This window comes from Acyrthosiphon pisum, chromosome A1 (genome assembly GCF_005508785.2).
Source record: "Acyrthosiphon pisum isolate AL4f chromosome A1, pea_aphid_22Mar2018_4r6ur, whole genome shotgun sequence".
NCBI classification, from domain to species: domain Eukaryota; kingdom Metazoa; phylum Arthropoda; class Insecta; order Hemiptera; family Aphididae; genus Acyrthosiphon; species Acyrthosiphon pisum.
Genome location: NC_042494.1, coordinates 102,870,151 through 102,883,323, shown reverse-complemented (window position 1 = coordinate 102,883,323; position 13,173 = coordinate 102,870,151). Strand labels below are relative to the sequence as shown.

General features: G+C 29.4%; 1 protein-coding gene across 1 annotated transcript in view; it reads left to right on the top strand.

Annotated features, from left to right (window-relative positions):
• LOC100163637 (protein transport protein Sec24B) overlaps nt 1-10,705 on the top strand; it is a 16,127-nt gene extending 5,422 nt beyond the window's left edge. Inside the window, exons 4-17 of the mRNA XM_003245895.4 lie at nt 224-4,816; nt 5,113-5,228; nt 5,295-5,397; nt 5,465-5,591; nt 5,674-5,783; nt 5,854-6,094; nt 6,162-6,545; nt 6,605-6,934; nt 6,998-7,108; nt 7,186-7,364; nt 7,625-7,762; nt 7,862-8,062; nt 9,170-9,273; nt 10,197-10,705. Coding sequence (XP_003245943.1) covers nt 224-4,816; nt 5,113-5,228; nt 5,295-5,397; nt 5,465-5,591; nt 5,674-5,783; nt 5,854-6,094; nt 6,162-6,545; nt 6,605-6,934; nt 6,998-7,108; nt 7,186-7,364; nt 7,625-7,762; nt 7,862-8,062; nt 9,170-9,273; nt 10,197-10,308 — 6,849 coding nt within the window. The 3' untranslated portion in view covers nt 10,309-10,705. The remainder of the gene's footprint in view (nt 1-223; nt 4,817-5,112; nt 5,229-5,294; nt 5,398-5,464; nt 5,592-5,673; nt 5,784-5,853; nt 6,095-6,161; nt 6,546-6,604; nt 6,935-6,997; nt 7,109-7,185; nt 7,365-7,624; nt 7,763-7,861; nt 8,063-9,169; nt 9,274-10,196) is intronic.
• Nucleotides 10,706-13,173: the final 2,468 nt, after the last annotated feature.

The window sequence follows — 13,173 nt, the reverse complement described above, 5'->3', positions numbered from 1 at the left end:
AAATTTTTACACTACATACACTTAAACCATAAATTATAATTATCTGTTATTTTAATATATGTTTATATTGTTAAAATTGTAGGGTAATAACCTAAGCTGTTGAAGCCTTGTTCAATAAATAAAAAAAAAAAAAATTTATTTGATCGTACATAAATTAAATCAATGATACTGAATATAAACTTATGAAATTTTTGTTAATTGCCTATAATTATTTTTTTTTCAGAATGTTCTAAGCCTTGCTCAAACTAATAATGCTGAAAACTATACAATAAATCCAGACTTTCAGCTACAACCTCATCTTACTGCTTTGTTACCGCAACAATCTAAAAGAGTTCCAGAACTTTATCCAGTAGCTAAATACAATAATAGTAAAGGATCCATAGCAGAAAATATGAATACAAACTATTTTTCTTCAAATAAACCTTATCCTGAACCTAAAATTATTGAGTATGATATGGAAGAAACATCTACTGAAAGTTCGCCACAACATACTTCTTCGTTATACTCAGAAAGTACAGATCAGGATTCAGAAAGTACACATCCGAGTAATGTATTTCTACGACATACAATTAATAAAAGTACTGAGTGTCATGTAACAAAGGAATCAAAAACAATTACAACTTCAAATCATGAGTTTCCCGTACCTAGCCAATTTGCCGATTTGAGTCTTAAGAAAAATGATAGTGTTGATGATCACCAACATTCAATTTTACATAGTGCTTATAATCAAGATGATGATGATATTATTGAAGACATTCCTTTATTTGACAATATTAACAAGAATGAAAGAGAACCAAGCTTAGAAAATCAAGAGAATCTTGAATCTTGTTGTGATGAACAAAGCGTAAACATGCCGGTAGCTCAAACATTTGATTCTTATACTACCAAAAAAAATTTTGAGCAGACACAATTTAACTATGAGAATAAACAAAGTTCATCTTCTATTTATAACAGCATAACTAACTATTTGTCTAATGATACTCATAAATCATCAAACATTCAAAATGCTTCTCAGTTTAATAAAGGTACATATTTTAGTCAAACAAACACTTTGACTCAGCCTAGTTCATCAATTAGTTCAATTTTACAACACTCACAGAGTAAACCATTATTCCCTTATGGCAATACTGAACTGTTTAATCATCAACAAGCATCATTAAATGTTCAAAATTATAATGATGATCTTAAGTCAGAACATTTTAACCAACAAAACCAACACATTCGACACAATATTCAAAACTCAAATGTTCCCCCGATTGATTCTAAATTACAATCCAATGTTAATAGTAATACACAAGATGAAATAGTTCTTAAACAGACAACGTTACCAGTTCAAGTATTAAATTACCAGAATAGTCAGTCTATGAATTCTTGTGCTACCAATTTGTATAATTACCAAAACGAACAAGATTTTGAATCTATTAGCCAATCAATATATAATTCTTCAAAATCACCTGTATCTGAATTGTTGAATGATAGTAAACCTATAGCTAGCCAAGAGTTTATAGCTCGCAATTCATCATTAATATCTACTCAGTCTCTTGGTCCCGTGACTTCAGCTATCGTTGCAGCCCCTTCAAGAAGTTCATCTTCTGTGCCTGAAACAGTAGTTCAAGATAACCAACATACACAGCATCAAAAATCAGAAGATGACCAGACTAGTAATATATTACATTTATCTAATGCTGCTAAAAATAGTCCAATTGATTCATTAAATCAAGTCTCTTCAAATATTGTAATATCTGAGTATGATATTAAACTTTCACAGTCTCCAATTAATAACATACTTGAAAATCAACCAGAAACCACAGTTGATCAATCTAAACCCATACAAATGCAATTGAATGAAGACCAACACAATGAAGAAAAATTATTGTCTCCGCAATCTTCTGAAAATGTTACTCAGTCTAATGATTTATTTAATCCTGATAGTATGACTTCTCAACTAGAGTTAAATAATCAGCAACTTTCAAGAAATCAATTAACACCAAAACAATCTATAATTGATGATAATTTAAAAACTTCAAGTGATCAATTTTCTAATGAACCCATCAATATTGTATCCCAATCAATAAATAACCAAAATGTGACTGTACAACAATCTATACCAACTACAAGTCACAGTTTTAGTAATTATTTTGATTCATCAAATGTAAATAATACATTTATGTTTAATCAACAGTCATGTAATTTACAATCTAATAATCAACTACAAAACATGCAAATCCAGGATAAACCCAATGTTTCAATTGATCCTACTTTAGACAAATCAAACAATTGTATGACATTTTCTAATGCACAAAATACCTCAACAAAATTATTGTCTTCAAATCAGCAACCATCTTTGATGAAAAATGAATTAGAAATAGATGAAGGTTTAAAATTAGATTCTGATGTGTTATCAGAGGAAATTTTACATTCTTCAGAACCTGTTTTAACTCAATCAAATAATTTTAATTTTGAGTCATTAGAAAATGTGAAATTGTCAACACCTAATAATCAATTTTCCAAAATGACCATCGATAAGCAACACGGTATATCTAATAATAAAATACAGGAGCCATCAACAACTACCTCTTATATTTCAAAAGACATATTTCCTGATAAAGAAGAACATTCTATTGCATTTCAAAACTTTTCTACTACATTGCATGATAATAATAGTTTAGAGCCTAAATTATCAGAAATCAATAACAAGTCTCAATCATTTCCAAGTAAACAAACAAATTTGTCATCTTTAAAATCAGATCTACCAACAAATAATGTTTCTCCACTGTCAATAAGTAATCAAATTGTACCAGATAATAAACCTGTTGGTCAATTAGAAGCTAATCAATTTCCTCCGCAATATTTTAGTAATAAAGTAACATCAAATGATATTTCATCGACATCTAATCAGTTGCCACCTCAAATGTTCGATAACCAACCAAAGTCAAATACTATACAGTCTTTTCAATCTGCGTCAAATCTGTATACACAACCATTTAATAATCAACCAACATCAAATGCTGTTTCATTTACGTCTAATCAATTTCCACCAAAAATGTTTGGTAATCAACTTAAATCAGGAACTATACAACAGCCTTTACAAACAGCCACAATTCCGAATCAACCAATACCATCAACAAATCCATCTATTTCAATGGCAAGTAATCAGTTACCAACACAAATATTCAGTCATCAGCCAATACCAGATACTTTACAGCATCTACAGTCTTCATCAAATCCGTGTACGACACAACCATTTGATAATAAACTATTCCCAACTACGATTCCGTCAGTGTCAAATCAATTGCCACCACAAATGTTCAGTAATCAACCAACATCTAATACTGTATTACCTACTCAATTTGCATCAAGTTCTTGTCCAACACCAGTTGTGTCAAAGGCCACTAATCAATTGCCACCAGCAATGTTTAGTAATCAATTAACAGCAGATACTGTACCACCTCTTCAACCTGCATCAAATTTGCATTCAACACAAGTGTTTAGTAATCAATCAAAACCAGTCACAGTTCCACCTAATCAACCATCATTAATTAGCCAGTTTTCTCCTCAAATTTTAACTAATCAACCAAAATCAATGGTTATACCACATAATCAAACTGCAGCAAAGCCGTTTATAAACCAATCCACACCGAGTACAGCATGGCCTGTTTCATCAGCTACTAATCAATTTCAACAACAGACTTTTAATAGTCAAGTTAAATCAGACGTCTATTCTCCTCAACCATTGTCTAATCAGTATGCATCACAACCATTCAATAACAAGACAATATCTAATATGATTCCACATGTTCCTTCAGCAGCAAGTCAGCTACCTTCACAGATAATAAATAATCAACCTAAATCAAATGTTGCTCATATTAAATCAACAACTGGTCAGTATCCATTCCAACCATTTAATAATCAACATACACCAACTACTGTTTCATCAGCTGTTAACCAGTTACCACCACAGCTATTCAGTAATCAACCTAAACCAAATGTTGTCCCTCCTCTTAAAACAACATCAAATCAGTATAATTTACAAGCACCCAATATCCAACAAACACCAAATTTTATTCCACTGGTTTCAACTACTGTAAATCAGTTTCCTCCTCAACTGCTCACTAATCAACCTAGATTAGATCCTGGTTCATCAAATAAAGTCACAGCCAGTCAATATCAGTCTCAACCATTGATTAATCAATCTATACCAGGTGTTCCACCAATTCAACAAGCAACTAATCAGTATCCATCACAGCCGTTTAATCATCAATCCAAACCAAGCAATTTTCCACCTTCTCAAACAGTCAAAAATCAATATCCTACACAACCATTTAATGAACAACCGGGTCAACAAGTATTACCAAAGCAAAATCTTCAACAGTCTTCGAATAATCAGTTTTATAATCAATCAAGTGCAATTCAACCAGGCCAAAATCAATGGCCCCCAGCTAATTTTTCAAGCCAACCTAACCTAATGTCTTCACAGCCAATAACTATGGACTCAGCTTCTAATTTGTCTACTTTGCCGCCCAATGTTAATCAACAAAGTCAGAGGCTCGGAACTCATATGTTGCCACCAAATTCCTTCTCTATTAATAATTACCCTAATCAAGTTGGAGGAAATGTAAATGTCCAACAGCCTCAGTCTTCAAGTCAGTTAGCAACAAAAGGATATCCACCACAAAGTAACATGGGCTTTTCTAGTCAAATAAATTACCAGCAACCTAATGCACTTCATGGACAACAAGGATTTCATCAACAGCAAGACCAGTATAAACCAGAACAGAATCCTTCAGTTGTCCAACAAGGTTTTGCCAAGACATGGGTAAGTTAATTTATGTGTAGAACACTCACTGCATCTGTTTCTTTAACTATCATCATTTAGATAATTATTTAATTATTAATTAATATGTTAACAATTTCGAAACACCACATTTTTTATTTAGTGTACGTAATATATTTTTTTTTTTATTACAAATTTAAAGTAATTTAGATATTTAGCCATTTAGGTCATTGCCTAAAAGATAATAGGCTATTATCGACTTACGTATGCAGTGATTGTAAATTATGATATAGTTAAAATTAAACAATGGAACTACAATAATTGTATGTATTTAAAAGGGGTATGACAATCTAGACTTATTAAAATCAAGAGATGTGCTGCCAGGTGACGGAGTTCAACCACCAGAGATAAAACTACCTCAAGGATATGCTAATTGTGATAACTGTTCTCCAGAGTATGGTTTTAGATTAAAATTAAAATTAAACATAATTTATTTACTATTTGTATTTATTTCATTTAGTATTTTCCGATGTACATTAAATAAGTTTCCATCTTCAAAGAATTTGCTAGACAAGAGTCGATTGCCATTAGGGATTTTAATACATCCTTATAAAGATCTTTCAGTAAGTAAACTTTATTTCTTGTTTATCTAAAACTAATTGTTTTCTCATTATAATTGATTAATTTTAGCGTTTAACTGTGATACAATGTGAAACTATTACAAGATGTCGGAATTGCCGTTCATATATAAATCCATTTGTTCAATTTATCGATAATGCCCATTGGAAATGTAACTTATGTTACAGAGTTAATGAATGTGTGTATAATGTTAAAATCTGATATAATAAACCTATCTAAATTATACAAAAATTATAAAATATTTCACGTGTTATTTATAGTACCTGGCGAGTTTCAAATTGATCCATATACTAAAACACTTGGTGACCCATCTAGGAGGCCAGAAATACAAAATGCTACTATTGAGTACATAGCTTCACAAGATTATATGGTTAGTGAGTGTACTTAATAATACAACATTTTACAATGTATTAATTTTTCATTCTACCTATTAATTTTAGGTTAGACCTCCACAGCCAGCATTATATTTATTCCTTTTAGACGTATCACGTACTGCAACTTTGACTGGATATTTAGAAATTGTATGTGATCGAATTCTGAATAAAATTATGGCAGATGACATACCTGGAGATTCCAGAACTAACATAGGTTTTATCACATTTGATTCATCTGTTCATTTTTATCAAATAGCAACTAGTGATGGAGGACAGCCAAAACAGCTTATCGTTAGTGATATATCTGGTGAGCATTGAAATATATATTTTTCTAGGATTTACATTTTTTTAACTAATGTATTTCTAATTTTCAGAAATATTTTTACCATTGCCTGATGGTCTTATGGTGAATTTGGAAGAAAATAAGACAGCTATAAAAGATTTGTTGACTAGTTTACCAAATAATTATAGAGAGTCTTACAACACTGGTTGTGCCTTAGGAGCTGCACTTCAGGCAGCTTTTAAAATATTGGCTCCACGTGGAGGTCGTGTTACAGTGTTCCAAGCTAGTTTACCAAATTGTGGTCCAGGTAGTTTAGAATCAAGAGATGATGGAAACCCTCACACTGGTGATCGTGTTCAACATATGGCTCCATCTACCGATTTCTATAAAAAACTAGCTCTTGAATGTAGCGGTGAACAGATAGCTGTTGATATGTTTTTCGTGTCCTCACAATATTTAGATGTTGCTACTATTTGTAAGTAAATACAATATTAAATTAATAATTAATTCTAATTTGGATGTTGTTACTTTTAGCTGGAATATCGAAATACTCATCTGGATGTATACATAATTTCCCTCAATTTGATGTTAAATCTCCAACTATAGTAACACGCTTTATAAATTGTTTTGATCGATATCTGACTCGTAAAATTGGTTTTGAAGCTCTATTGAGACTACGGTGTACACGAGGTGTAGCAATACACTCCTTCCATGGAAATTTCTTTGTTCGCTCTTCTGATTTGCTCATGTTGCCCAATGTTAATCCCGACAATGCATATGGTATGCAATTATCTATTGAGGACAGTTTGGATGGTGTTTCTGTAGTTTGTTTCCAAGCTGCATTACTTTATACTTCTAGCAATGGTAACATTTACTATTCTTTAGTTAATTAAACTTTTTAATTTAATACAAATTTGTATGGTACAGCGGAACGACGTATTAGAGTTCATACACTTTGCATACCAGTTACCGAAAATTTAGATGATGTTTTTCACAATGCTGATCAACAAGCGATAACATGTTTGATAGCCAAAATGGGTAAGGAATATCAAGAAAGAAAAAATATTTTTTATAAACTGAAAAGTTATAATAATTATAAACTGTGTATTGTTAAGCTGTTGACCGAAGTACAGAAAAATCATTGTCTGATGCACGTGAAGCCTTTTTCAATGCTATCTCAGATTCACTCTCTGCTTTCAAACTTGGTTGCTCATCCTACAATGGCCCTGGAACAATGTTGTCTCCTTTGTCATTAAAAGTGTTCCCGTTGTATATTCTAGCCACGTTAAAACATGTGAGTGTTATAATTTAAAAATCAAAAAAATGGTTCATTTATTATATATTATGTACAGTCTAGTCTTTATAACTCAAATGGGATAATCTCAAAGGGGATACAAATTAATTTGAGTATGCATTTTTTGAGTTGTATTATTCCTAAAATATAATCTATTGACACTTTAAAGGGCAAGAAAAAAAATGAGGTTTAAAGATTTTTTGAGTTTTGACTGTATATTTATTATTATTTATGTATTATTTTTTTTTATTCATTCATAGGCTGCATTTAGAACTAATCAACCAACTCGACTTGATGAAAGAATGTTTAGTATGTGTCAAATGAAAAGTTTACCAGTAAACAATCTTATTCAGTACATATATCCTGATTTATATCCCATTTATGCTTTAGAAGAACAGGTAAAAATGAATTTAAATCTTAATATATTTTTATTTTATAGTTAAATGTATAACTAAGTATTATTTATTTATTTTGGAGTAATATAATCTTTTTTTCAGCCAAAAATAGATTATGAAAAGTTGACAGAAATTCCCCTTCCACCAGTCATACAACTATCTGCAGAGCGGGTTGAATCCAACGGAGTCTATTTAATGGACGACAGTGAAACATTAACTATATTTATTGGGCATAGGTGTTCAGATCAACTTATACAACAATTATTTGGTTATGTGAATGTTAATTCAATGCCCGAACTAATTGTAAGTAATACACAACACTTAACAAATTTTATTTTACAAAGTAACTAGAGTGTACAATAGAAATAAGAATAAATAAATAATAAATACTCTTTATCATCATTTTAGCATGTTCAAATTATATTATTGAATATACGACTCAAAATACCTCAAGTTTTGACAAAATTAAAGTTTGTTTACATTGTCAGATTTTGATTCTGATAAAAATTTGAAGTTGACAGAAAATTGTCTATAGATCGTATAGAAACTTTGAAAAATGAAATCTTATATTATTGTGAACTGTAATTGAAAACTTGAAAACATGAATTTTTTCAAATCCTAATTAAAATTAGAAATGGAAAGTGTTTTGTACAATCTACAGAAATTGTCCTACTGAATTCATTATTTCAGAATCAAAATCAGACAATGTTAAGATCCCTTGGTGGACAGTTATTTTAGCCAAAATATACCATTCTTCCTTCCATCATACTGATTGAACTAGTCATGCGATAATAGTTTTTAAAACTGATTTGGATTTGTTATAATGTCTACTTGAGATTGGTCAGTCCACTTTTCCCAATTTCGCCAGGGCCCCCCTCCTCAACAACAATTATAAATTTATAGTTTATGCACCTAACACTGAGGCGGTGACTTGTACAAGCTCGTGCGGGAGCGCTGCACTATTTCTTTTACACACATTAATGGCCACCTACCACATACACATTTACAAGACTCACATGAATGCAATTTAAAAATGGCCTATTTCTAACTCCTTAATAACTGGCCCCCACCGATCATCTTAACTAATTTTAATTTTTTCAAAAGAATAAGTGAGTTTTTGTAAAATGTATACACAATTTAATAGTATATTCTATTAACAAAACATTTCAATAAAAGTATATAGAATTAACAAAAAAAAATTCTACTTTGAGAGTACAAAGTTAAGTCCCTTAATCTTCACCTCATTGGTAAAAAACTGATGGTAGGTAGTAGGTACATTGATACAATTTTTTTCAAATTATTCAATTTTATTAGCTAATAAATTTTAATTATGAATAACTATTACTAAATAAAATATATTTATGTCTAGTTCTAGTAAGTGTATTGTATTTAACTATTATTTTTTCACAGACTACACTTGCAGAAGTGGACTCCAAACCATCATATTTGTTACGTAGTTTTATTTCTTATCTTCAACATTTTAAGCCATATCCGTTACCAATAGAAATAATAAAGTAAGTAGTTATTTTGTAAATATTTTTTAATAATTAAAAAAAGTTGGAAACATGTTATGTATAATCTCTAGTATGAGATGGAAATCTCTTTACAACAGAAAATAACAACAGTCCCATATAACCTATATTCTGTATATTTTAGTCTCCCTATAACTGAAAAATAGTTTGATACTGAGCGATTCTGTTGTATGGAAGTTCTACTGTAGTAAAGTAAACTAATATAATATTATATAGAAATTAATCATCCGAGTAGGTTCCAATTCATTTGTATTTATAGTTTTCTTCAAAACAAGATGTGAAATGTTTTCAATATCGTTTTAGTTGATTAATGGATATATCTCTATTAGACATTTATTTTCCCTGGTCAATATACTTAATTATCAGTTTTATATTGTTCATTCTTATGGTAAAATGTTGGATTTAATAACATTCTATCTATAAGTACATAAATATCATAGGCGCAATTTGAGAGGTGCTTGGGGGTGCTTAGCACCCCTAAATTGTTGATAGGATCATCAAATTTGTGTTGATTATCATATTATGCCATAGTTATTTGAATACATTTATTTCTTCTAAGACCTTATAATTTTCATAATAATAATACATGGCTAGGTGCCTAGGTACCTATCAGAATAATAATACAGATAAAACTATAAAAGTGTATTATGTTATAGGTAATTGTTTAAATTAAGATTTATGCAAAGGTGCATAAAATGAAGTTGTATGAAAAGCCATGATCTAACCACTGATCACTTTCTTCGACATACATCTAGCACCCCCATAAATCTAACCCAAATTGTGCCTATGATAAATGTATTAGGAAAACTAATAATTAATAATACATTTTAGAGTGAAGAATATCTTGCAGGAAAACAATGGGTATTTTACATTTACTGATACAATTTTTTTTTTATTTTTTTTAGGGACAATGGACCACATAAATTACGTTTTTACAGTCGACTTATTGAAGATAAATTTGAATCATCATTATCTTATTATGAATTCTTACAACGGCTCAGTCAGCAAGTTCGATAATGGAGTATTATTAAAAATAATTGAAATAAAAAGTCAATGCCTAATATACACCTACTAAATGTTTTTTTTATTCTCTTATAAATATTTATTTGAAGATAATGATATGTGTATAAGTTAATTTAATAAGTTAAATTTGTGTTTTATGGAATCCATCATTACTTGTTATTTTCCTTTATTGAGTTTTAAAGATAGATAATATGAAAATATTTGAGTTATAATTAGTTGTTTTTTTTTTTTATGTATGTAAATTAAAGAAATTTTTTTAAATATGTATAATGATTTTTAATGTTAAGTAGTATCTACACAGTTAAAATATTGTTTTAAGTGGTTATTGGCCAGCTATATGTCTGGTATTATTTATTTGTGAAATTGTTCTATTAAAAATATGTTTATTCTATTTTATTATGTATATTTTTTTTAATGCTATACAAACAACAAGCATATTCTAATATATTAAATATGTTCCCAGTTATGCATATAAGTTGGCCATTATAGAATATAATATTATGTATTATAGAATTTCTATGAATTTTAAAAAACCTATTATAGTGAGACAAACTATATTATAATGCTTATATATTATCAATGAGTATATATTACAATGTATACTCAATGACATTATGAATTTCCTATTGTCTACAAACATGTATAAATATTAAATATGCAATTCTGTCTGTTGTCTAATAAATTCTCAACAGTTTAGACAAATTTTTCATCATATAAAGTTATTCTTTTCATCTGTTGAATATGGTGAAGTTCAATAGAATTATTATTACTAAAATAAAAAAAATAAATATAATGTATTTGGTAATACTGAATACTGACAAACAGTAAAATCATTTTGTTGAGAAGGTATTACATTTGTAAGGTTTTGATTTGGTAAATAGAAAAATGATCAATAGATTACCCCTAATGCCCCTATTCTATGTTTTTTTCAATTGAACATGCATTTAGTATTTACTATTTACTATATTTTATACAGAATTACACTGAAATTTCCACTTGTCGATAGCCAGTACTTTAAATTTAATTTAAAAGGTTAATTATTTCATTAATATCTTATTACAATATAAGTGTTAAAATATTCATTAAACAAATACTATAATTTCATTCACTATAGAATTTATTTGTCAGGAATCATTGCACTAAAAATGTGATAAATCTGGTTCAAATTCATATTTTTAAATTCTAAATTTCGCTAAATAGTGATGAATGCTCAAAAATGTATACTATGTGAATTAGATATGAATTTTTAATTTTAACCACATTGGTTAACCTATGAAATTACGACTGTTATTGTATTATAGTATCGGATAGGTAGACCGACTACAAATCAATGCCATACTGTATAATATGCATGACTGTTTTAAATTTAATTATTCTAACATTTACATTTTAAAAAGGTACTATAAACTAATATAAAGTATAATTATTTAATTTTAAAGTAATTATGAGTGGTAATTTTAATTAATACACAGGCGCGGTTCCAGAGGGGGGTGCTTTTTTGTAAATTGATACAACTGGTTTGATCAATGAGTTTTGGGCTTGTGCGGTATAATTAACTTATAGTAAATTATATAAATATAAATATAATACCTAATACATAAATGCAATGTTTTAAGAAAATATTATTAAATAATTCAACATTTCAACCTATTAATAGTAATTAATACCTAAAATAAAAATCTTAATATTAATAATTTTTAGCCACTAATTTATATTTATAACATTCTTAGTCATAGAGGCTGAATGGCTGATATACTCTCCACATAATATCATTTTTCGTAGGTATGCAATGATTTATCAATAAATTAGGTACCTACCTATCATTGAATTCAATTAATTTAACGCATGCCATGAGCACATCACCCATTACAGTTACCCAATAACGAGGTTCACTACTTTATACACGTGGAAACAACTATAGTCGATAAAGCAGAAGACTTCCTAGGTAGGTTAGGGTACCTAATTATTTAGATTTTTATTTTTTTTATAAAACATCATTGAAATTGCTTCTAAATTGTAATCCTTAAAAAGCTGGTAAGTGGCGTTACATACCACCCATATAACCTAACCAACATCATTTTATTGAACTCATACAAATATTATCAAGTTCAGCAAAACAAATATATTTTGATTTTTGACATTATTTAAACAATTAAGTATATGTTTTTTCTTTATTTAACATTTCAATATAGCATAACTTAGATAATATGGATAAGATATATTATAAGGTACCGTTTAGGCAAGAGGCAATCACCTATAATAGGTACCTCGTACCTCATACAACTAAAACCACGGACTAAGATAGATATATTTTAGTCCGTAACTGTAGTCTATACTCTATAATATAGTAGTTAGGTCCCACATCCGATCTTCCAACACTAGAGCCTAGAGATATTACCAACTGTTATTCATAGAGATGTTATGTTATATTATATGTATAGTTATTAACTATTAGGGAATTACATTCAGTAATTCTACAAGTATATGGGAAGAAGAAAAGCTTCCAGAGAGTTGGAATGAAACACTTATCTTCCCAATATTCATTAAAAGAGACCGAGGAAAAGTAAAAAAACTACAGGGGGATAACTCGATCTATTAAATACTAAAATAGGTACAGGATACAAGGTCCTATCATTAATAATATTAAAAAGATTAGAGAGATATGCTGAAGAAGCCGTAGGAGAATGCCAAAGTGGATTCAGGAAAGGAAGATCGACAACATACCATATATAAATATATTTGTAACAAGAAAACTAATGGAAAAGCACTATGAATAGTTACGCAAAGGACCTGCATATGGTGTTCGTGGACTATAAACAGGCTTATGATAGCGTAGACAAAGAAAGGCTGTGGGAGGCG